Genomic DNA, 26011 nt, shown 5'->3' with positions numbered 1-26011 from the left:
CCTTTCGGTTTCTGAATACCTCTGCATTGTGGAATGGTGCTCACAAGGCCACGTGTGCAGTCAATGGCTCCTTGACCCCTCGGGAAGCCCGCAATTCTGCCAAACCCACAAGCCCGCTTATTCGGGCTCTCCCCGCTCATTAGGAACATTACGAAGTCCATTCTGCGTGCATACAGAGCCTTTGTGATGTAGCGAATGCAACAATATGCAGCATATTGAGAGATGCTGCACATGTCCCATGCTGCTGCCTGGAAGGAGCCGGAGGCATAGAAGGCCAGTGCCACAGTGACCTTCTCTGTGACGGGCAGCTGGAAGGCTCTGTGCCTTCCTGTAGGAGATTGTATATCTCTGTCAGCACTTCCTTTCGGAAGCACAGCCTTCTCACTCACTGCTCCTCAGGGAGCTGGAGGTATGAGTGTTGGTGCCTGTAAACCCCTGGGGGTAAGCCCTCCTTCCCAGACGTCTTCGGCCTCTCCTCATCCGTGGCCTGACATGGCCAGCGGCCCTTCTTTTAGCTTGACGCCACCTGGCAATAGCATGCAGCATTATACGCTGGCAAACTGGTAATGCCCCCATTAAATTCTCTCACTGACGATGTAAGGATCCTGTAATGGGAGATAAAACGGCCGCTTGCGAGTCAGAGCTTCACGCAGCATACTGTGCGCAACCGTTGCAGTCAATGTGACCTGCGATGTAGTATCCTCCTCTCTCCATTTAAACACATTGCCAATACCGCCTGCTACAGCCTGGGAATGCCTGGTCTTTCAGACGTTTCCTGGGGCGGGTGTTAAATGAGGTGTTAGGATCCAATTTTGCATCCGGGGCGCTAGCGGAGCATTGCACGATGATTGACATCATCATGATCTCAGTGAATCTAGAGGGCGGGCGGTATGTTTGTACCAGCCGAATTTACCGGCCAGCTGGTAAAAGCTGGACGCCCGCTGTTACGTCTAGAAACACCCTTTACCGCCCCTCTGGGGCGCAAACTGAGGTGCAACCGAGCTGAAAATCAAGCCCCTAGTTTCAAACCAAACTGCGCCCATCTCCTCGCTGGGATTGTGCCATTTGCCTGACCTCCCATCAAACCAAAGGTTTGTGGAACTGTGACACAGCTCGTTGGAAGGTTACACTACGAGGCCTGAATCAGCACTGCATCCCCATCACTCTGCCTTCCCTACCCTACTCCTGCACATCCTTACTCCAACTTCCCTACCCTACTCCTGCACATCCTTACTCCAACTTCCCTACCCTACTCCTGCACATCCTTACTCCAACTTCCCTACCCTACTCCTGCACATCCTGACTCCAACTTCCCTACCCTACTCCTGCACATCCTTACTCCACCTCCACCCATCCCTCTCTCTCTCTATCTACATTACCAGTTCCCCATCTCACTAGCCACCCTTCACACTCACTTGCATCCTTGTGCAATCATACCAACTAACAACACACAAGGTTAGCCACTTGGGTCTTTTAGCTAATGTTCATGTAAAGCTTCTGTTAATGTGGTGTCAAACATTGAAACCTTTATTTTCAGCATTTTGTGTTCTTGGACAGATTTGTGTGCACCTTTGGAAGTGTCTTAGTGAGTTGCAGTGAATGGTGAGACATAACAGTACCCCCCGCAATGGTGATGATGTGAAAGGAATGGCTTGGGCATTGCAGGGATACTTTATGGTGTTGGTGTGGGGTGGTGCCAACCTGGCGCATCATGTGGCAGTCAGGGTGTACAGCGTCAAGTGAAGTAAATCTGTTCATGATGAGGCCACCCCTGCTGTCTCAGACCGCAATGTGGTCGGGTGCTAATGCCCTGTGCAGCATCTGGTGATTGCGGAGAAGGTTGATGGTGTTGGTGGTGCTGCTGGTGTGTTATTCCCCCCTGGTACAGCCCTCATCTTCGCTCCCTCAAGTCGAAGGGGCACAGACTTGAACGGATGTGGCGGACAACTGGTTTAGTCATTCACCGCCAGATCTGGTTCGACCACATAAAGCATTATCGGGTCCTACTCTCGTCTGTCACTATTCCAGGATCATTCTGGAATGCAAAGATAATCCCCGGCTACTATTCTCTACTGCTAACCGTCTCCTTAAACCCCGCTCCCCACCCTCGCCTCCAACAACAAGTGCAAGGACCTCATGGATTTCTTTTATCTCACAGATTGAGACCATCCGATCAGCTGCCTCTGCCATTCCCTTCCTTCCCCTAGCCCACCGGGCCAAACTTCCTCTGAGGTTCCCCCCTGCCCTAAGCTCTGACCTCACATCTTTGTCCAGTTTCTCTCTGATCTCCCCTCTTGACCTCTCCACCCTCATCCTGTCCGTGAGACTCACTTCCTGCTCCCTTGACCCTATTCCCACTAAACTGCTGATCACCCAACTTCCTTTTTCGGCTCCCATGTTAGCTGACATTGTTAACGGTTCTCTCTCCTCAGGTTCTGACCCCCTCTCCTTCAAATCTGCCGTCATCACCCCTCTCCTCAAAAAAACAACCCTTGACCCCTCCGTTCTTGCAAACTACCGCCCCATCTCCCAACTCCCTTTCCTCTCCAAAGTACTTGAACGTGTTGTCACCTCCCAAATCCGTGCCCATATTTCCCAGAGCTTCATGTTGAAATCCCTCCAATCCGGTTTCCGCCCCTGTCACATCACCAAAACGTGTTTCATCAAAGTTACAAATGACATCCTTTGTGACTGTGACTGTGGTAAACTATCCCTCCTCGTCCCCCTGGACCTGTCTGCAGCCTTTGACACAGTTGACCATTCCATCCTCCTCCACCATCACCCAGCTGGGTGGGACTGCACTCGCCTGGATCCATTCTTATCTATCTAATCGTAGGCAATGGCTTCTCTTCCCGCCCCCCCACATCGTTATCTCTGGTGTCCCCCAAGGATCTATCCTTGGCCCCCTCCTAGTTCTCATTTACATGTTGCCCCTCGGTGACATCATCCCAAAACACAGCGACAGTTTCCACATGTACGCTGGTGACACCCAGCTTTACCTCACCACCACTTCTCTCGACCCCTCCACAGTCCCTAAATTGTCAGACTGCTTGTCTGGCATCCAGTACTGGATGAGCAGAAATGTTCTCCAACTAAATATTGGGAAGACCGAAGCCATTATTTTCGGTCCCCACAACAAACTACATTCCCTAGCCACCGACTCCATCCCCCTCCCTAGCATCAATCTGAGGGTGAACAAGACTGTTCGTAACCTAGGTGTCATATTTGATCTTGACATGAGATTCCAGCCACATATCTGCGGCATTACTAAAAACGCCTATTGCCCATCTCCGCCCCTGCCTCAGCTCATCTGCTGCTGAAACCCTCATCCATGCCTTCGTTACCTCTAGACTTGACTATTCCAACACAATCCTGGCTGGCCTCCCACATTCTACCCAACAAAAACGTGAGCTCATCCAAAACTCGGCAGCCCGTGACCTAACTCGCACTAAGTCCCGCTCACCCATCACCCCTGGGCTCGCTGCCCGTGTCCTAACTTGCACTAAGTCCCGCTCACCCATCACCCCTGTGCTCACTGACCCGTGTCCTAACCCGCACTAAGTCCCGCTCACCCATCACCCCTGTGTTCACTGACCCATGTCCTAACTTGCACTAAGTCCCGCTCACCCATCACCCCTGTGCTCACTGACCCGTGTCCTAACCCGCACTAAGTCCCGCTCACCCATCACCCCTGTGCTCACTGACCCGTGTCCTAACTCGCACTAAGTCCCGCTCACCCATCACCCCTGTGCTCACTGACCCGTGTCCTAACCCGCACTAAGTCCCACTCACCCATCACCCCTGTACTCACTGACCCATGTCCTAACTCGCACGAAGTCCCGCTCACCCATCACCCCTGTGCTCACTGACCCGTGTCCTAACTCACACTAAGTCTCGCTCACCCATCACCCCATGTACTCGCTGACCTACATTGGCTCCCGGTTAAGCAATGCCTCTATTTTAAAATCATCATCCTTGTTTATAAATCCCTCCATGGCCTCGCCCCTCCCTATCTCTGCAATCTCCTCCAGCCTCACAACTCCCCACGATGTCTGCGCTCCTCAAATTCTGGTCTCTTGAGCACCTCTGATTATAACTATTCAGCCATCGGTTTCCGTGCCTTCAGCTGCCTGGGCCCCAAGCTCTGGAACTCCCTCCCTAAACCTCTCCGCCTCTTTTTCTTCCTTTAAGATGCTCCTTAAACCTACCTCTTTGACCAAGCTTCTGGTCATCTGGCTCCATTTCTTCTTATGTGGCTTGGTGTCAAATTTATTGTTTTGTCTTATAACGCTCCTGTGAAGCGCCCTGGGAAATTTTACTACGTTAAAGTTGCTATATAAATACAAGTTGTTGTTGTTATCTACCTGTCCTGCTACATTCAGGGATCTGCAGACATTTACTCTAAGGTCCCTTTGTTCCTCTACACTCCTCAGTGTCCTACCAGTTAATGTGTATCCCTTGCCTGGTTAGACCTCCCCAAATGCATTACCTCACACTTCTCTGGACTGAATTCCATTTGCCACTGTTCTGCCCACCTGACCAGTTCATTGATATCTTCCTGCAGTCTACAGCTTTCTTCTTTATTTTCAACCACACAGACTATTTTAGTATCATCTGTAAACTTCTTAATCATACCCCCGACATTCAAGTCTAGATCATTGATGTATACCACAAAAAGCAAGGGACCTAGTACTGAGCCCTGGGGAACCCCACTGGATACAGCCTTCCAGTCACACAAACACCCATCAACCATTACCCTTTGCTTCCTGCCTCTGAGCTAATTTTGGATCCAACTTGCCACTTTGCCCTGGATGGCCCATGAGAGACGAGTGTGTGACAACAGGGTGTTGGGTCTGATGCCCGAGGTCTGCGGCCTGGACCCCAATAACAGACCTGGCCAGATGCCTGCCTGAGGGAGGGTGCAAAGGGAGCCGAGGCCACGGACCTTTGGGAATGGCCCCTGATCATCGGGGATTGTGGTCGAGAGAGGGAACCCACTGCCCAGGGAGCACTCCTGCTCTGGAAGGACATCTTTAAGAAATGTTTGCATGTACCTGGGCTTCTCCTGGCCCTGGATCCACTTCGCACCATCTTCCCCGAGTGAGGCCAGCACAGTGTGTCAGCCATGCAGCCCGCGTTCAACCTAGGGCTCAGGGCACTGATACACATCGGTGTACAGCATGATCAATACAAGGCTTGCTTTAACCCGGGGCTCAGGGCACTGCTCTTGAAATTGCTGCCTAAACGCTGCAGCATGGGAAAGGACTGTACCTGTTCTCACTCCTGGTATCGGACAGATCCCACACTCACCTTGCTGCAGGCTGCTCTGTAGGTGGTTTACGATAGCAGTGAGGATAGTGGAGAGGTTCATGACCTGAGAACACTGTGCCAAGGCAAGGGTGAACAGCTCATTCCAGCAGGCACGCACCAGGCTCGTGTTACAGTCCTGACTGAAAAACATTAAGACGTTCAAATAAAACTCTGCCCACTCACTCACACAGGCTGCCTTCATCTTTCACCTCGCGCTTTAAAACCCACTTTATAATCATTCGTTTCTTTTAAATTCACGTTTGTAATAATTACATATTCTCCACTAAAAAACACCCTTTGGTTTATAAAGAGAAAAAAGACTTGCATTTATATAGCGCCTCTCAAAGCACTTTACAGCCAATGACGTACTGTGGAAGTGTAGTCACTGTTGCAATGTGGGAAACGGGGCAGCAAATATGCGCACAGCAAGCTCCCACAAATAGCAATGTGATAATGAGCAGATAATCTGTTTTTTAGTGATGTTGACTGAGGGATTAATGTTGGTCCCAGGACACCAGTGTTATTTCCCCTGCTCTTCTTCGAAATAGTGCCATGGCATCTTTTACGTCCACCTCAGAGAGCAGACAGGGTCCCGGTTTAGTGTCTCATCCGAAAGATAGCACCTCCGACAGTGCAGTGCTGGAGTGTCAGCCTAGAATTGTGTGCTCAAGTCTCTGGAGTGGGACTTGAACCCCCAACCTTCTGACTCAGAGGCAAGAGTGCTACCCACTGAGCAATTGGCTGACACACAAAAATATATGCAGAAAATAATGTTGAATTAAATTCAAAACACATGTTTCTCCTCTCCTCTCCTCTCATTCTATTCCACGTTCCTCCTCTCCTCTCATAAGAATTAGGAGCAGGAGTCGGCCATTCGGCCCCTCGAGCCTGCTCCACGATTCAATAAGATAATGGCTGATTTTCGACCTCAATTCCACTTTCCTGCACTTTCCCCATATCCCTCGATTCTCTTAATATCCAAAAATCTATTGATCTCTGTCTTGAATATACTCAAAGACTGAGTCTCCACAGCCCTCTGGGACAGAGAATTCCAAAGATTAACCACCCTCTGAGTGAAGAAATTTCTCCTCATCTCAGTCCGAAATGGCCGACCCCTTATCCTGAGACTGTGACCCCTGGTTCTAGACTCCCCGGCCCGGGGGAAACATCCTCTGCTTTTCTATTTTTCCTACCAAAGTGGATAACTTCACATTTCTCCACATTATATTCCATTTGCCGTGTTCTTGCCCACTTACTTAGCCTGTCTGTATCCCCTTGAAGCCTCTTTGCATCCTCCTCACAACTTACATTCGCACCGAGCTTTGCATCATCAGCAAACTTGGATATATTACATTTGGTCACCTCTTTCCAATCATTGATACAGATTGTGAATAGCTGGGGCCCCAGCACTGATCTTTGTGGTACCCCATTAGTTACAGTCTGCCAACCTGAAAATGGCCCATTTATTCCTACTTTCTGTTTTCTGTCCGTTAACCAATCCTCAATCCATGCTGGTATATCACCCCCAATCCCATGAGTACTAATTTTGTTTAATAACCTCATTCTCCCCCATGTTCCTCTGGTGTGAGCTGTGGCTCAGTAGGTATCACTCTCATAGAAACATAGAGAAACATAGAAAATAGGTGCAGGAGTAGGCCATTCGGCCCTTCTAGCCTGCACCGCCATTCAATGAGTTCATGGCTGAACATGCAACTTCAGGAACCCATTCCTGCTTTCTCACCATACCCCTTGATTCCCCTAGTAGTAAGGACTTCATCTAACTCCTTTTTGAATATATTTAGTGAATTAGCCTCAACAACTTTCTGTGGTAGAGAATTCCACAGGTTCACCACTCTCTGGGTGAAGAAATTCCTCCTCATCTCGGTCCTAAATGGCTTCCCCCTTATCCTTAGACTGTTCTGGACTTCCCCAACATTGGGAACATTCTTCCTGCATCTAACCTGTCTAACCCCGTCAGAATTTTAAACGTTTCCATGAGGTCCCCTCTGTTTCTTCTGAACTCCAGTGAATACAAGCCCAGTTGATCCAGTCTTTCTTGATAGGTCAGTCCCGCCATCCCGGGAATCAGTCTGCTGAACCTTCGCTGCACTCCCTCAATAGCAAGAATGTCCTTCCTCAGGTTAGGAAACCAAAACTGTACACAATACTCCAGGTGTGGCCTCACCAAGGCCCTGTACAACTGCAGCAACACCTCCCTGCCCCTGTACTCAAATCCCCTCGCTATGAAGGCTAACATGCCATTTGCTTTCTTAACCGCCTGCTGTACCTGCATGCCAACCTTCAATGACTGATGTACCATGACACCCAGGTCTCTTTGCACCTCCCCTTTTCCTAATCTGTCACCATTCAGATAATAGTCTGTCTCTCTGTTTTTACCACCAAAGTGGATAACCTCACATTTATCCACATTATACTTCATCTGCCATGCATTTGCCCACTCACCTAACCTATCCAAGTCGCTCTGCAGCCTCATAGCATCCTCCTCGCAGCTCACACTGCCACCCAACTTAGTGTCATCCGCAAATTTGGAGATACTACATTTAATCCCCTCGTCTAAATCATTAATGTACAGTGTAAACAGCTGGGGCCCCAGCACAGAACCTTGCGGTACCCCACTAATCACTGCCTGCCATTCTGAAAAGTCCCCATTTACTCCTACTCTTTGCTTCCTGTCTGCCAACCAGTTCTCAATCCATGTCAGCACACTACCCCCAATCCCATGTGCTTTAACTTTGCACATTAATCTCTTGTGTGGGACCTTGTCGAAAGCCTTCTGAAAGTCCAAATATACCACATCAACTGGTTCTCCCTTGTCCACTCTACTGGAAACATCCTCAAAAAATTCCAGATGATTTGTCAAGCATGATTTCCCTTTCACAAATCCATGCTGACTTGGACCTATCATATCACCTCTTTCCAAATGCACTGCTATGACATCCTTAATAATTGATTCCATCATTTTACCCACTACCGATGTCAGGCTGACCGGTCTATAATTCCCTGTTTTCTCTCTCCCTCCTTTTTTAAAAAGTGGGGTTACATTGGCTACCCTCCACTCCATAGGAACTGATCCAGAGTCAATGGAATGTTGGAAAATGACTGTCAATGCATCCACTATTTCCAAGGCCACCTCCTTAAGTACTCTGGGATGCAGTTCATCAGGCCCTGGGGATTTATCGGCCTTCAATCCCATCAATTTCCCCAACACAATTTCCCGACTAATAAGGATTTCCCTCAGTTCCTCCTCCTTACTAGACCCTCCGACCCCTTTTATAACCGGAAGGTTGTTTGTGTCCTCCTCAGTGAATACCGAACCAAAGTACTTGTTCAATTGGTCCGCCATTTCTTTGCTCCCCGTTATGACTTCCCCTGATTCTGACTGCAGGGGACCTACGTTTGTCTTTACTAACCTTCTTCTCTTTACATATCTATAGAAACTTTTGCAATCCGTCTTAATGTTCCCTGCAAGCTTCTTCTCGTACTCCATTTTCCCTGCCCTAATCAAACCCTTTGTCCTCCTCTGCTGAGTTCTAAATTTCTCCCAGTTCCCGGGTTCGCTGCTATTTCTGGCCAATTTGTATGCCACTTCCTTGGCTTTAATACTATCCCTGATTTTCCTTGATAGCCACGGTTGAGCCACCTTCCCTTTTTTATTTTTACGCCAGACAAGAATGTACAATTGTTGTAGTTCATCCATGCGGTCTCTAAATGTCTGCCATTGCCCATCCACAGTCAACCCCTTCAGTATCATTCGCCAATCTATCCTAGCCAATTCATGCCTCATACCTTCAAAGTTACCCTTCTTTAAGTTCTGGACCATGGTCTCTGAATTAACTGTTTCATTCTCCATCCTAATGCAGAATTCCACCATATTATGGTCACTCTTCCCCAAGGGGCCTCGCACAACGAGATTGCTAATTAATCCTCTCTCATTACACAACACCCAGTCTAAGATGGCCTCCCCCCTAGTTGGTTCCTCGACATATTGGTCTAAAAAACCATCCCTTATGCACTCCAGGAAATCCTCCTCCACCGTATTGCTTCCAGTTTGGTTAACCCAATCTATGTGCATGTTAAAGTCACCCATTATAACTGCTGCACCTTTATTGCACGCACCCCTAATTTCATGTTTGATGCCCTCCCCAACATCACTACTACTGTTTGGAGGTCTGTACACAACTCCCACTAACGTTTTTTGCCCTTTGGTATTCTGCAGCTCCACCCATATAGATTCCACATCATCCAAGCTAATGTCCTTCCGAACTATTGCCTTAATTTGCTCCTTAACCAGCAATGCTACCCCACCTCCTTTTCCTTTTATTCTATCCTTCCTGAATGTTGAATACCCCTGGATGTTGAGTTCCCAGCCCTGATCATCCTGGAGCCACGTCTCCGTAATCCCAATCACATCATATTTGTTAACATCTATTTGCACAGTTAATTCATCCACCTTATTGCGGATACTCCTTGCATTAAGACACAAAGCCTTCAGGCTTGTTTTTTTAACACCCTTTGTCCTTTTAGAATTTTGCTGTACAGTGGCCCTTTTTGTTCTTTGCCTTGGGTTTCTCTGCCCTCCACTTTTCCTCATCTCCTTTCGGTCTTTTGCTTTTGCCTCCTTTTTGTTTCCCTCTGTCTCCCTGCATTGGTTCCCATCCCCCTGCCATATTAGTTTAAATCCTCCCCAACAGCACTAGCAAACACTCCCCCTAGGACATTGGTTCCAGTCCTGCCCAGGTGCAGACCGTCCGGTTTGTACTGGTCCCACCTCCCCCAGAACCGGTTCCAATGCCCCAGGAATTTGAATCCCTCCCTGCTGCACCACTGCTCAAGCCACGTATTCATCTGCGCTGTCCTGTGATTCCTACTCTCGGTGGGAGGGGCTAGGAGTGAGCCCACTCAGTGGGAGGGGCTAGGAGTGAGCATGGTGGGAGGGGCCAGAAGTGAGCACGGTGGGAGGGGACAGGAGTGAGAATAGTGGGAGGGGACAGGAGTGAGCACGCTCTCGGTGGGAGGGGCTAGGAATGAGCACGGTGGGAGGGGCTAGGAGTGAGCACGGTGGGAGGGGCTAGGAGTGAGCACGGTGGGAGGGGCTAGGAGTGAGCACGGTGGGAGGGGCTAGGAGTGAGCACGGTGGGAGGGGCTAGGAGTGAGCACGGTGGGAGGGGCTAGGAGTGAGCACGGTGGGAGGGGCTAGGAGTGAGCACGGTGGGAGGGGCTAGGAGTGAGCACGGTGGGAGGGGCTAGGAGTGAGCACGGTGGGAGGGGCTAGGAGTGAGCACGGTGGGAGGCGCTAGGAGTGAGCACGGTGGGAGGGGCTAGGAGTGAGCCCTCTCGGTGGGAGGGGCTTGGAGTAAGCACGGTGGGAGGGGCTAGGAGTGAGCACAGTGGGAGGGGCTAGGAGTGAGCACAGTGGGAGGGGCTAGGAGTGAGCCCTCTCGGTGGGAGGGGCTAGGAGTGAGCATGGTGGGAGGGGCTAGGAGTGAGCACGGTGGGAGGGGCTAGGAGTGAGCAGGTGAGAGGGGCTAGGAGTGAGCACGGTGGGAGGGGCCAGGAGTGAGCACGGTGGGAGGGGCCAGGAGTGAGCACGGTGGGAGGGGCCAGGAGTGAGCACGGTGGGAGGGGCCAGGAGTGAGCACGGTGGGAGTGGCCAGGAGTGAGCACGGTGGGAGGGGCTAGAAGTGAGCACGGTGGGAGGGGCTAGAAGTGAGCATGGTGGGAGGGGCCAGGAGTGAGCACGCTCGGTGGGAGGGGCTAGGAGTGAACCCTCTTGGTGGGCGGGGCTAGGAATGTGCAGGTGGGAGGGGCTTAGGAGTGTGCAGGTGGGAGGGGCAAGGAGTGAGCATGCTCTCAGTGGGTGGGGCTTGGAGTATGGCAGGAGGGGCTAGGAGTGAGCAATCTCTTAGTGGGAGGGGCTAGGAGTGAGCCCTCTCAGTGAGAGAGGGTCGGAGTCAGCAGGTAGGAGGGGCTAGGAGTGATCACGCTCTCGATGGGAGGGGCTAGGAGTGATCACGCTCTCGGTGGGAGGGGCTAGGAGTGATCACGCTCAGTGGGAGGGGCTAGGCGTGAGCAGGTGGGAGGGGCTAGGAGTGAGCCCTTTTGGTGGGAGGGGCTAGGAGTGAGCATACTCTCGGTGGGAGAGGGTAGGAGTGAGCATGTGGGAGGGGCTAGGAGTGAGCCATCTTAGTGGGAGGGGCAAGGAGTGAGCAGGTGGAAGGGGCTAGGTGTGTGCATGCTCCCGGTGGGAGGGGCTAGGAGTGAGCCCTCTCGGTGGGAGGGGCTAGGAGTGAGCCCTCTCGGTGGGAGGGGCTAGGAGTGAGCCCTCTCGGTGGGAGGGGATAGGAGAGAGCACGGTGGGAGGGACCAGGAGTGAGCACGGTCTCGGTGGGAGGGGCTAGGAGACAGCACGGTGGGAGGGGCCAGGTGTGAGCAAGGTGGGAAGGGCCAGGTGTGAGCATGCTCTTGGTGGGAGGGGTTAGGAGTGAGCACGGTGGGAGGGACCAGGTGTGAGCACGCTCTCGGTGGGAGGGGCTAGGAGGGAGCACGGTGGGAGGGGCTAGGAGGGAGCACGGTGGGAGGGGCTAGGAGGGAGCACGGTGGGAGGGGCTAGGAGGGGCTAGGAGTGAGCATGGTGGGAGGGGCCAGGATTGAGCATGTTCTCCGTGGGCGGGGCTAGGAGTGAGCAGGTGGGAGATGCTAAAAGTGAGCACAGTGGGAGGGGCCAGGAGTGAGCAAGTGGGTGGGGCTAGGAGTGAGCAAGTGGGAGGGGCTAGGAGTGAGCAAGTGGGAGGTGCCAGGAGTGAGCAAGTGGGAGGGGCTAAGAGTGAGCAAGTGGGAGGGGCTAAGAGTGAGCAAGTGGGAGGGGCTAAGAGTGAGCAAGTGGGAGGGGCTAAGAGTGAGCAAGTGGGAGGGGCTAAGAGTGAGCAAGTGGGAGGGGCTAAGAGTGAGCAAGTGGGAAGGGCTGAGTGAGCACAGTGGGAGGGCCAGGAGTGATCAAGTGGGAGGGGCTAGGAGTGAGCACGTTCTCGGTGGGAGGGGCTAGGAGTAAGCAGGTGCTGCTGATTACTGCAGGAGTTGGAGTCAGTTTGTACAAAGCTGGGGGGTTTTGGGTTGTTTTTTCAGGTTTTAGGGTTTTTTTGGCCCGTAAACAGCAGCCAGAGGGCAGGGGCGGGACCAGGATTGCCAGGCCCTCAGTGGACAATGTTACGGGATAAATTTAATCAAGGGAGAAAATGTTGGGGGAAGGCAGAATAAAAGGCTCAAAGATTTGGGCCGAGACCCCAGGAGGTTTAGTAAATAAAACACGTTGGTGGTTCAGTGCCAGGATAAGATGTGAACTTGGGATATTATCCAGGCGGGACATGAGGACTGCGGTGAGGGAAGGTGCTTTGCCTGCTGACCAAAGCCGCATGCTGGGTTCGAGGTGACGGTCAGTGGCCGAGAGGAGGTGGAAAGACTTTTACTGAGCCTGAAGGTTGGTGATAAATTCTTGGATGTATCTCTGCTGTATTCTGAAGAGCTGGTGGTCTCATTCTTAAACCTGACTGTTGAGGACGATGTGCTGATAAAAATGTTGGAGTCGTGGGACATTAAACTTTGTTCTGCAATAAAGAGGAGATACTATCCTGGAACACGGGTTGCCGTTATGTAACAGTGCGGTTCCCAGAGGGGGTGAAGTCATTTCCCTACAGCATGAAATTCAAGACAATGGAAGGGCTGCAGTACCTCCGGGTTCTGCACGATAACCAGGTGAAGGTTTACTATTACTGTCTTGGACACGACCTTGTAAGAAGCTGTCCAGACCTGTCCTGTTATAACTATCACTGCAGTGTAAGGCGGAGAGCTGTGGGGTGTGTCACAATGGCCCCACCCGCTGTGTGTGTGAGGCAGAAGGAAGCTCCTTCAGCGATGAGGAGATGGGAGAAGGAGCTGGAGGTGTGAGTGGAGTGGCCGGAGGAGCGGAGCAGGCGGAGGACACAGCCGCCAAACGGAATGAGGAAAGAGCGTAAGAAGCAGAAAATCGTGCAGCTTTGAACAGGATGGAAATGGTAGTAAACACACCATGTACAGTGGGAAAGGACAAAGACATCAACAACTTGTATTTATATAGCATTTTTAATGTAGTGAGACGTCCTAAGGCGAGGATCATGCGATATAAATTTGACATTGAGCCGCATAAGTAGAAATGACGGCAGGTGAAAGAGGTCGGTTTTAAGGAGCGTCTTGAAGGAGAAAAGAGAGGTAGAGAGGTGGAGAGGTTTAGGGAGGGAGTTCCAGAGCTTAGGGCCCAGGCAGCTGAAGGCACGGCCACCAATGGTTGCGTGATTATAATCAGGGATGTTCAAGAGGGCAGAATTAGAGGAGCGCAGACATCTCGGTGGGTGGGTGGGTGGGTGGGTGGGTGGGTGGGGATTTTGGGACTGGAGGAGATTACAGAGATAGGGAGGGGAGAGGCTATGGAGGAATTAGAATTTTGAAATCGAGGCATTGCTCAACCGGGAGCCAATGTAGGTCAGCGAGAACAGGGGGTGATGAGTGAGCGGGACTTGGTGCGGGTTAGGACACGGGCTGCGGAGGGCAGCACTGGTCGAGGGCAGAGTCGAGCCATAATACAGCTCAGCTCTATCTAAAGAATCGGGTGTCTGTGGCGGGGAGCGGGGTAAGTATAGTTACTCGAAAGAAAGGCGAGGAGTTGGACGTCTCAGGGAGCAGGAGGAGGCAAGACCAGGAGAGTGGGCAAGAGGAAGGAGCCTTAAAGGGGCAGCAAGACGGGAGCCGGGAGACAAAGACGCCAAAAGGGAGCAAGATGAGTGGAGATGTGCCATTGTCCCAGAGAGAGAAGAGACTAGGGGCAGGGGTCAGCGGTGGGGGTGGGGCTGAAGGAATCATGTTAGCGGGAGGATTCTCTCAGGGAGATTCTGTATCTGACAGGGAACAGGGACGGGAGGTTACAGAAGGGCTCGAGAATGAGGAGTCAGAGGGGGATGGTGACTTGGAAGTGGGGGGTGGGGGGGACATCGTGTGGAAAGGGAAAGGTTAGTGAGGGGGCAGGAGGAGGGAGAGGGGGCAGCAGGAGGGAGAGGGGGCAGGAGGATGGAGAGGGGGCAGGAGGAGGGAGAGGGGGCAGCTGCTTGGCCTATACCTAATGTAAGGAAGAGGCTGAAACTACAGGGAAGGTGAAGAGCCGGAGGCTGCAGGGGAAATCAACAGCTGCCTGAAATGTTGGGAAGGAGCTTGAGAGGAGAGAATGGGCTGAGATTAAATGATGGGGGGATTATCAGGCACACTTCTTTTATGAGGAGCAATGATTACATTGGTCTCGATTAATGTGAACGGACTGAGGGGGGAGAAGAAATTGCAGCAGTTGCAGTGTTTTAAAGGCACGGACTTGTTGTGTCTGCAAGAAACCTTTTGGGATCAGGATATCCTAGAGAGATTCAGAAGGTTTGGAAGGGAGAGGTGTTTGCAAGTTGCGCAAATAATAACTGTCAAAGGGTGGCTGTTTGAGTGAGTTTGTCCATAAAAGAGAATGTTGCCTTGGTGGACCAGGACACTGAGGGGAGAGTTTTACAGCTAAAGGTACAAATGGATGAATTGAATTGTGATCTCTTTAAATCTATGCCCCCAATGACCATTGCAAGCTGAATATTGATAACCCGAGGGATGATTGTAAAAATGATGGCAAATTTAAATTTGAGAGACTTATGGAGGGATCAGAACCCCATAAAAAGGGAGCTCTCCAGAAGAGGTTGTGTGGGTGATGTTATAAAACTGAGCCCAATAGATTTTGTGTTAATGCGGGAAGGGTTAAGTTCTGAGGTGATGGAGATTTATTATAAAAATATATTTTTTAGTGATCACTCGGCTTTGGGATTAGGAAAATTAGGAACAGCAGAGTTAAGATCGGTCCAGGGGTGTGGATTTTAAACAATCAGTACCTGAAAGAAATTGCTTATAAAGAAGGGATTTTAAATATAAAAACAATGCTCGGAAGGAACCTTTATTCTTGAGTTTGGTGGGACAATTTCAAACATGAGGTAAAGGTTTTTCGGAACGTTATGGGAAAGAAAGAGCAACAGCTAATCGGTGTCGAGGAGAATATAAACAGAAGGTTTACAGATATCTGTAAAGCAGTTGACGGAGGGGATGAGGGAGCAGAGACTAAGTGGAAGGTTTTGAAGGAAGAGAGGGAATTATTGAAAGCTGAAAAAGGCTAAAGGAGGGAGAAAGGTGCACTGGATATTTTCTAGAGCAAGGGAAGTTGTGACAAAGGTTATCATTAATTGGAGAGTCGAAGGTTGGGGAAAAGATCACTAATGAAAGTGGGGAGATTATGGAGACGGCTAGTAACTTTTATCAAGAGTTATGTACAAAAGACATTTCCAAATTGGCGATGGAGAAGGTTAGTGCTTTTATTGAAGAGAGTTTAAAGGAGGATGAGAGAAGCAGGTGTGACAAAGAAGTAGGATGAGTGGAAATAAAAGTAGCAATTATTGGAATGAAGGAGGAGGAATGCCTAGGATCCGATGGATGAAGTGCAGAATTTTATAAAGAATTTTTTGGGATTTTAAGTCCATTGCTCTGAGGTTTTTAAGATGATTAAAATTAAGGGAAGTCTGGCCCCATCTTTGCGGGGAGGTATCATAAGCTTAGCTTATAAAAATAATGGGTACAGAGGGGATCTAAAGAATTGGAGGCCCATTACAATATTAAATATGGATTGTAAGATCTTGGCGAGGATTATGGCAAATCGTTTGAAGGAGGTGATGCCGCAGATATTTTCACCGTCTCAGTCCTATGGAGTCACAGTCCGGGACATCGCTGTCTCTGTGGTCTCAATCCAAGATGCGATAGAACTCATGGAAGAGAGTGGGAGGGAAGCTAAAGATAGATCAAGAGTTTTTTATTGATGGTTTTGGGAAAAATGTCATTGAGTGAATCAGGATTTTTTATTTAAACATATTTAGCTATGTTAAATGTAATTGCATTGGAGGCTGTTCAGAGAAGGTTCACTAGGTTGATTCCGGGGATGAGGGGGTTGACTTATGAGGAAAGGTTGAGTAGGTTGAGCCTTTACTCATTGGAGTTCAGAAGAATGAGAGGTGATCTTATTGAAACTTATAAGATAATGAGGGGGCTTGACAAGGTGGATGCAGAGAGGATGTTTCCACTCATAGGGGAAACTAAAACTAGGGGATATAGTCTCAGAATAAGAGGCCGCCCATTTAAAACTGAGATGAGGAGGAATTTCTTCTCTCGGAGGGTTGTAAATCTGTGGAATTCTCTGCCCCAGAGAGCTGTGGAGGCTGGGTCATTGAATATATTTAAGGTGGAGATAGACAGATATTTGAGCGATAAGGGAGTAAAGGGTTATGGGGAGTGGGCAGGGAAGTGGAGCTGAGTCCATGATCAGATCAGCCATGATCGTATTAAATGGCGGAGTAGGTTCGAGGGGCCAAATGGCCTACTCCTGCTCCTATTTCTTATGTTTTTTTAATCTAGTATTTTCCAATACAGAGATCAGTGAGACCGGGTTGTCCCCTGTCCCCATTGTTGTACACATTGGTAGCAAAGCCATTAAGTTACATGATGCGAAAGAAACAACTCATCGTCTGGATTGCGGTTCCCAGTACTGGGCAGGTGTCAGTGATATCCAATATGAAGATGACACAACCTTAATGTTGAGAGATGGGGAGTCAGTGAGGAAAGCTATGGGAGTAGTGGGAGTATTGTAGAGTTTCAGGAGCTAGAGTGAATTATAGTAAGTCCCAATGTCTGGTTGTGGGAAGGAGTAGGGGTGGGGGGGGCGGTTGGAGGAAAGCCCCTTTAAGGTGGTGGAGGTTTTGGGGTGCATATGGGGTGCAAAGCTAGGGATGAAGTGGATCAATTAAAATTGGGAACCGAAGATTATGAAATTAAAAAGATTTTGGGAAGATGTGAAAGATGGTTGAAAGTGTAAGGAAGAGTGACAGTGGTTGCAGCCCTGCTGACAACGACCCGGACACGTTCTGCACACAAACCTACTCCATTTTTTTAAAATTTCCAGGCCCAGCTTTGGCGCCTCAGTCAGTTTCCTGCCCTTTCCTTCCCTTCCCTTGCCCGGCCCAACCTGCTCACCTCAATGAACAACAACACCAAACCTAAAAAAAACCACATACATACACACAAAAAAAAACTAGAGATCGGAAATAAAGTGGAGGATGAAGTCCAGGAGAGACACCAACCCTTACCCACGATCCTACTCCCGTAGCTAGTCAGTGTGTGAGCCGCCAGCAGAGCCTGACTGGTGGAAGTGGCAGCCTCCTCTCACGACACACACACACACACACACACACACACACACTCACTCACTCACTCACTCACACCAAGACACACACACACACCCGCCTCACACCAAGACACACACACAAACCCCCCCCCCCGCCGAGACCAGGGGAGGGGGAAATGTCGGCTCAGCCTTCAGAGCATGTGTACCCGTTGCCAATCAGGCAAGGAGAGGCGGCCTCGGCAGCAAGGAGCACGTACCAAACCACAGCACCAGTCAGTGGGTAAAACCTCCAGCTGGCCAGGGCAAGCTGTAAAGATGCGTTATCCAAAATACATCACACGTACGTTTAACACGTGGAGCCACCATTTCTTTTCAATGGATGTCACACACGCCGGGACTGATGGCGGACCAGGGATGTTTCTGGATTAAAGAGTCCCGGACTGGAGACTGGTACAACCTGTAATATATTTTTGAAATCGATTTACCCTCTCCCTAGGTTTTATAAGCGGGTTTGTAGAGACTTGGGCAGTGTGCAGTTTATGCCCAAAGCTGCGGAGGAATTTTTAGAACAGCCCTTAACTGGTGAATTAACATCGAAGGAGAGGGATTATTTAATCAAGCTTTTATAAAAGCTGGTATATATGTGAAAGATGTATTCTATGAGGTAATTCCAGGTTGGTTGCCGGATGCGGTAGTGAGGGACATGGTTTGGGAGGAAGATCAGGAGGTAATCATGATCATGTATGAGAAGATTGTGAGGGCAATGCCACAGGATTGGATGGAAGAAATAAATACGCAAATCTCCACAGGAGGGATAATGTGTCCCACTTTTCCAAACTTTCTGCTAGAGAAAGGGGAGGAGTTGGTCCAAGTTGACAACTAATACTGGAGATTTCTCTGGGGTATTTAAAGAATGGAGATTGAAGACACCTGCTGGTCAGGAGTTTTGGCAGAATATATCCCCACAGCTGGACTTCAACAGGATTTGGAAGAGAGTGTGGGCGAATATTAAATGTCCAGAATGGATTAAACTGGATTCTAAATTGGCTCATAACCGGATTTTTACCATGATAGTTTTATGTAATATTGGGCGAGTACAGGTGGCAACTTGCCCAGTGTGGGACGCGGGATGAGACTCTGTCCCATTTGCTGGTGTTATGTCCGTAGTTAAAGGATTTTAATTACTATGTTCAACAGTTGTGTGAGGTTTTCCTGCTGCGTGAGGACCGAAGAGCAAGAATGGGAATCCCATGGGACTCCATTTTGAGATGGGGATGCAGGAGGGTCTGCCCGAGTCTAGTGGAGCGGCAATTAATGTAATGTTCAGTTTGGCGAGATTTGTGATTGTGCAAAGAAGGAATGCTCTGTTTTTTAAGGGGAGGAGAATAAACCTAAAAGAGTTTTTTTAAATATAAACTAAAAGATCATTATAAGGCTCTGTGGATGTTTTATTCAGAAAAGATTTTAAAGGTAGTATTTATGATAATTTTTTAAAGTACAATAGGATAATGCGGTTGGGTCGAGGAGGAGGCGTTGCAGAGGCCTATAAAGGCCTGCTGCAGCAGGGGCAGATGGTACATCAAGAAGTAGAAAGAAATCGAAATGTGACATCACAGCCAAGGGGGTAAGTGATTGGCTGGTAATTGGTGAGTAGTTTTTCTTTTTCTTTTCCTTTATCAGTAAGTAACCTTTAGCATTGTTGTTGCCAAACTAAGTTAATCTAAGGTTTAAGTCATGGCAGGAGAGCTTGGACACGTGTTATGCTCCTCCTGCAATATATGGGAAGTCAGGGACGCTTCCAGTGTCCCTGATGTCTACATGTGCAGGAAGTGCATCCGCCTGCAGCACCTGACATGCAGCATTGCGGCACTGGAGCTGCAGGTGGATTTACTCCAGAGCATCCACGATGCTGAGGATGACGTGAATAGCATGTTTAGTGAGTTCGCCACACCGCAGGTAAAGGGTACACAGCCAGATAGGGAATGGGTGACCAACAGGAACAGCAGTACGAGGAAGATAGTGCAGGGGTCCCCTGCGGTCATCCCCCTGCAAAACAGATACACCGCTTTCGGTACGGTTGAGAGGGATGACTCATCAGGGGAGAGCAGCAGCAGCCAAGTTCATGGCACCGTGGCTGGCTCTGCTGCACAGGAGGGCAGGAAAAAGAGTGGGAGAGCTATTGTGATAGGGGACTCGATTTTAAGGGGACTCGATTTTAAGGGGAATAGATAGGCGTTTCTGCGGCCGCAACCGAGACTCCAGGATGGTATGTTGCCTCCCTGGTGCAAGGGTCAAGGATGTCTCGGAGCGGGTGCAGGTCATTCTGAAAAGGGAGGGTGAACAGCCAGTTGTCGTGGTACATATAGGTACCAACGATACAGGTAAAAAACGGGATGAGGTCCTACGAGACGAATTTAGGGAGCAAGGAGCTAAATTAAAAAATAGGACCTCAAAAGTAGTAATCTCAGGATTGCTACCAGTGCCACGTGTTAGTCAGAGTAAGAATCGCAGGATAGCTCAGATGAATACATGGCTTGAGGAGTGGTGCAGAAGGGAGGGATTCAAATTCCTGGGACATTGGAACCGGTTCTGGGGGAGGTGGGACCAGTACAAACCAGACGGTCTGCACCTGGGCAGGACCGGAGCCAATGTCCTAGGAGGGGAGTGTTTGCTAGTGCTGTTGGGGAGGAGTTAAACTAACATGGCAGGGGGATGGGAACCTATGCAGGGAGACAGAGGGAAATAAAATGGAGGCAGAAGCAAAAGATAGAAAAGAGAATAGTAAAAGTGGAGGGCAGAGAAACCCAAGGCAAAAAACAAAAAGGGCCACATTACAACAAAATTCTAAAGGGGCAAAGTGTGTTATAAAGACAAGCCTGAAGGCTCTGTGCCTCAATGCGAGGAGTATTCGGAATAAGGTGGACGAATTAACTGCGCAGATAGCAGTTAACGGATATGATGTGATTGGCATCAGGGAGACTGGCTCCAGGGTGACCAAGGCTGGAAACTCAACATCCAGGGGTATTCAACAATTAGGAAGGATAGGCAGAGAGGAAAAGGAGGTGGGGTGGTGTTGCTGGTTAAAGAGGAAATTAATGCAATAGTAAGGAGGGACATTAGCTTGGATGATGTGGAATCGGTATGGGTGGAGCTACGGAATACCAAAGGGCAGAAAACGCTGGTGGGAGTTGTGTACAGACCACCAAACAGTAGTAGTGAGGTTGGGGACAGCATCAAACAAGAAATAAGGGATGTGTGCAATAAAGGTACAGCAGTTATCATGGGCGACTTGAATCTACACATTGATTGGGCTAACCAAACCGGTAGCAATGCGGTGGAGGAGGATTTCCTGGAGTGTATTAGGGATGGTTTTCTAGACCAATATGTCAAGGAACCAATTAGAGAACTGGCCATCCTAGACTGGGTGTTGTGTAATGAGAAAGGACTAATTAGAAATCCTGTTGTGCGAGGCCCCTTGGGGAAGAGTGACCATAATATGGTAGAATTCTTTATTAAGATGGAGAGTGACACAGTTAATTCAGAGACTAGGGTCCTGAACTTAAGGAAAGGTAACTTCGATGGCATGAGACGTGAATTGGCTAGGACAGACTGGCGAATGATACTTAAAGGGTTGACGGTGGATAAGCAATGGCAAACATTTAAAGATCACATGGATGAACTTCAACAATTGTACATCCCTGTCTGGAGTAAAAATAAAACGGGGAAGATGGCTCAACCGTGGCTAACAAGGGAAATTAAGAATAGTGTTAAATCCAAGGAAGAGGCATATAAATTGGCCAGAAAAAGCAGCAAACCTGAGGACTGGGAGAAATTTAGAATTCAGCAGAGGAGGACAAAGGGTTTAATTAAGAGGGGGAAAATAGAGTATGAGAGGAAGTTTGCCGGGAACATAAAAACTGACTGCTAAAGCTTCTATAGATATGTGAAGAGAAAAAGATTAGTGAAGACAAACGTAGGTCCCTTGCAGTCGGATTCAGGTAAATTTATAATGGGGAACAAAGAAATGGGAGACCAATTGAACAAGTACCTTGGTTCTGTCTTCATGAAGGAAGACACAAATAACCTTCCGGATGTACTAGGGGACCGAGGGTCTAGTGAGAAGGAGGAACTGAAGGATAGCCTTATCAGGCGGGAAATTGTGTTTGGGAAATTGATGGGATTGAAGGCCGATAAATCCCCGGGGCATGATAGTCTGCATCCCAGAGTACTTAAGGAAGTGGCCCTAGAAATAGTGGATGCATTGGTGATCATTTTCCAACAATCTATCGACTCTGGATCAGTTCCTATGGCCTGGAGGGTAGCTAATGTAACACCACTTTTTAAAAAAGGAGGGAGAGAAAACGGGTAATTATAGACCGGTTAGCCTGACATCAGTAGTGGGGAAAATGTTGGAATCAATCATTAAAGATGAAATAGCAGCGCATTTGGAAAGCAGTGATAGGATTGGTCCAAATCAGCATGGATTTATGAAAGGGAAATCATGCTTGACGAATCGTCTGAAGTTTTTTTGAGGATGTAACTAGCAGAGTGGACAAGGGAGAACCAGTGGATGTGGTGTATTTGGACTTTCAAAAGGCTTTTGACAAGGTCCCACAGAAGAGATTGGTGTGCAAAATCAAAGCACAAGGTATTAGGGGTAATGTACTGACGTGGATAAAGAACTGGTTGGCAGACAGGAAGCAGAGAGTTGGGATAAACGGGTCCTTTTCAGAATGGCAGGCAGTGACTAGTGGGGTGCCGCAGGGCTCAGTGCTGGGACCCCAGCTCTTTATAATATACATTAACGATTTAGATGAAGGAATTGAATGTAATATCTCCAAGTTTACAGACGACACTAAACTGGGTGGCGGTGTGAGCTGTGAGGAGGATGCTAAAAGGCTTCAGGGCGACTTGGACAAGTTAGGCGAGTGGGCAAATACATGGCAGTATAATGTGGATAAATGTGAGGTTATCCACTTTGGGGGCAAAAACACGAAGGCAGAATATTATCTGAATGATGGCAGATTATGAAAAGGGGAGGTACAACGAGACCTGGGTGTCATGGTACATCAGTCATTGAAAGTTGGCATGCAGGTACAACAGGCGGTGAAGAAGGCAAATGGTATGTTGGCCTTCATAACTAGGGGATTTGAATATAGGAGCAGGGAGGTCTTACTGCAGTTGTACAGGGCCTTAGTGAGTCCTCACCTGGAATATTGTGTTCAGTTTTGGTCTCCTAATCTGAGGAAGGATGTTTTTGCTATTGAGGGAGTGCAGCGAAGGTTCACCAGACTGATTCCAGGGATGGCGGGACTGACATATGAGAAGAGATTGGATCAACTGGGCCTTTATACACTGGAGTTTAGAAGGATGAGAGGGGATCTCATAGAAACATATAAGATTCTGACGGGAACTGACAGGTTAGATGCAGTAAGAATGTTCCCGATGTTGGGGAAGTCCAGAACCAGGGGACACAATCTTAGGATAAGGGGTAAGCCATTTAGGACTGAGATGAGGAGAAACTTCTTCACTCAGAGAGTTGTTAACCTGTGGAATTCCCTGCTGCAGAGAGTTGTTGATGCCAGTTCATTGGATATATTCAAGAGGGAGTTAGACATGGCCCTTACGGCTAAAGGGATCAAGGGGTGTGGAGAGAAAGCAGGAAAGGGGTACTGAGGGAATGATCAGCCATGATCTTATCAAATGGTGGTACAGGCTCTAGGAGCCGAATGGCCTACTCCTGCACCTATTTTCTATGTTTCTAATGTATGTTACAGGAGACAAATTAAACTTTTTAATGTTAATGTGTTGGAGGAACAGCTGTGCAGAGGGGGGAATGTATTTGTATGATACAATGGAATGAGCACAATGTTGTAAATGTTTTCAATGTTCAATAAATATATATTTTTTAAAGTGGGTCGCACCCTCGTCTCCAAGTCAGAATGTTGTGGGTTCAAGTCGCACTCCAGGAATCTGAGCGCATAAATCCAGACTGACGCTCCAGTGCAGTGCTGTTGGAGGTGCCGTCTTTCGGATCAGACACTAAACCGAGACCGTGTCTGCCATCTCAGGTGGATGTAAAAGATCCCATGGCACTAGTTCGAAGAAGAGCAGGAGTTATCCCTCAATCAACATAACAAAAATAGATTATATGGTCATTATCACATTGCTGTGTGTGGGAGCTTGCTGTGCGCAAATTGGCTGTTGTGTTTCCCACATTACAACAGTGACTACACTCCAAAAGTACTTCATTGGCTGTGAAACGCTTTGAGACGTCCGGTGATCGTGAAACGTGTTGTATAAATCCAAGTCTTTCTTTCATTTTCTCCTCTCACTCTATCCCACACTCCTCCTCTCCTCTTATTTTATCGCAATTCTTCTTCTCATAGAATCAGAGAAATTTACAGCACGGAAGGCAGCCCATTTCAGCCCATCGTGTCCGCGACGGCCGACAAAGAGCTATCCAGCCTAATCCCACTTTCCAGCTCTGGGTCCGAAGCCCTGTAGGTTACGGCACTTCAAGCGCACATCCCAATATTTTTAAATGTGGTGAGGGTTTTTGCCTCGACCACCTTTCAGGCAGTGAGTTCCAGACCCCCACCACCCTCTGCGTGAAGAAATTTCCCCTCCAGTCCCCTCTAAACCTACCAATTACTTTAAATCGATGCCCCCTGGTTGTTGACACCTCTGCTAAGGGAAATAGGCCCTTTCTATCCACTATATCTAGGCCCCTCATTTTATACACCTCAGTACCCTCGGCCTCCTCTGTTCCAAAGAAAACAAACCCAGCCTATCCAATCTTTCCTCATCGCTAAAATTCTCCATTCCCGGCAACATCCTTGTAAATCTCCTCTGTACCCTCTCTAGTGCAGTCATATCCTTCCTGTAATGTGGTGACCAGAACTGCACGCAGTGCTCCAGCTGTGGCCTAACTAGTGTTTTATACAGTTCAAGCATAACCTCCCAGCTCTTGTATTCTATGCCTCGGCTAATAAAGGCAAGTGTTCTGTATGCCTTCTTAACCACCTTATCTACCTGGCCTGCTACATTCAGGGATCTGCAGACATGCACTCCCAGGTCCCTTTGTTCCTCTACACTCCTCAGTGTCCTACCAGTTAATGTGTATCCCTTGCCTGGTTAGAACTCCCCAAATGCATTACCTCACACTTCTCTGGACTGAATTCCATTTGCCACTGTTCTGCCCACCTGACCAGTTCATTGATATCTTCCTGCAGTCTACAGCTTTCTTCTTCAATATCAACCACACAGACTATTTTAGCATCATCTGCAAACTTCTTAATCATACCCCCGACATTCAAGTCTAGATCATTGATGTATACCACAAAAAGCAAGGAACCTGGCACTGATCCCTGTGGACCCCCACCGGAAACAGCCTTCCAGTCACAAAAACACCCATCAACCATCACCCTTTGCTTCCTGCCTCTGAGCTAATATTGGATCCAACTTGCCACTTTGCCCTGGATCCCATGGGCTTTTATTTTCATCACCAGTGTGCCTCCATTCTCCCCTCCCTCACTCTCTCCCCCCTCCCCCTCCACTCTCTCCCCCCTCCCCCTCCACTCTCTCCCTCCTCCCCCTCCACTCTCTCCCCCCTCCCCCTCCACTCTCTCCCTCCTCCCCCTCCACTCTCTCCCTCCTCCCCCCCTCCCCTCTCCCTCCTCCCCCCCTCTCTCTCCCCCGCCCCCCCTCCCCCCCCGCCCCCCCTCCCCCCTCCACTCTCTCCCCCCTCTCTCTTCCCCCCCTCCCCTCTCTCTCTCTCCCCCTCTCTCTGTCTCCCACCCACCCCCACTCTCTCCTCCCTCCCTCTCCCCCCTCCTCCCTCCCTCTCCCCCCTCCCCCCACTCTCCCTCCGCACTTCCCCCCTCCCCCTCCGCTCTATCCCCCCTCCACTCTCTCCCCACTCCACTCTCTCTCCTCCCCCCTCCACTCTCTCTCCTCCCCCTCCACTCTCTCTGCCCACCCACTCCCCCCACACTCTCTCCCCCCTCCGCCGCCACTCTCTCCCCACTCCACTCTAACCCCAATCCACTCTCACCCCCTTCCCCCCTCCACTCTCGCCACCCTCCCCCCTCCACTCTCGCCCCCCTCCCCTCCACTCTCGCCCCCTTCCCTCCTCCACTCTCGCCCCCCTCCCCTCCACTCTCGCCCCCTCCACTCTCGCCCCCTTGCCCCCTCCACTCTCGCCCCCTCGCCCTCCACTCTCGCCCCCTCCCCCTCCACTCTCGCCCCCCTCCCCCTCCACTCTCGCTCCCCCCTCCCCCTCCACTCGCTCCCCCCTCCCCCTCCACCCTCTCTCCTCCCCCCTCCCTCCTCCCCCCTCCACCCTCTCTCCTCCCCCTCCACCCTCTCTCCTCCCCCCTCCATCCTCCACTCTCTCCCCCCTCAACCCCG

The 26011-nt window shown here is 49.7% G+C and overlaps 1 protein-coding gene across 1 annotated transcript in view; it reads right to left on the bottom strand.

The window, feature by feature from the left end:
- Positions 1 to 26011, bottom strand: part of LOC139276832 (nuclear receptor subfamily 2 group C member 2-like) — a 150391-nt gene that overhangs the window by 42307 nt on the left and 82073 nt on the right. Inside the window, exon 6 of the mRNA XM_070894831.1 lies at positions 5311 to 5450. Coding sequence (XP_070750932.1) covers positions 5311 to 5450 — 140 coding nt within the window. The remainder of the gene's footprint in view (positions 1 to 5310; positions 5451 to 26011) is intronic.

This window comes from Pristiophorus japonicus, chromosome 12 (genome assembly GCF_044704955.1).
Source record: "Pristiophorus japonicus isolate sPriJap1 chromosome 12, sPriJap1.hap1, whole genome shotgun sequence".
NCBI classification, from domain to species: Eukaryota; Metazoa; Chordata; class Chondrichthyes; family Pristiophoridae; genus Pristiophorus; species Pristiophorus japonicus.
This window is presented reverse-complemented; position numbering and strand designations above follow the sequence as displayed.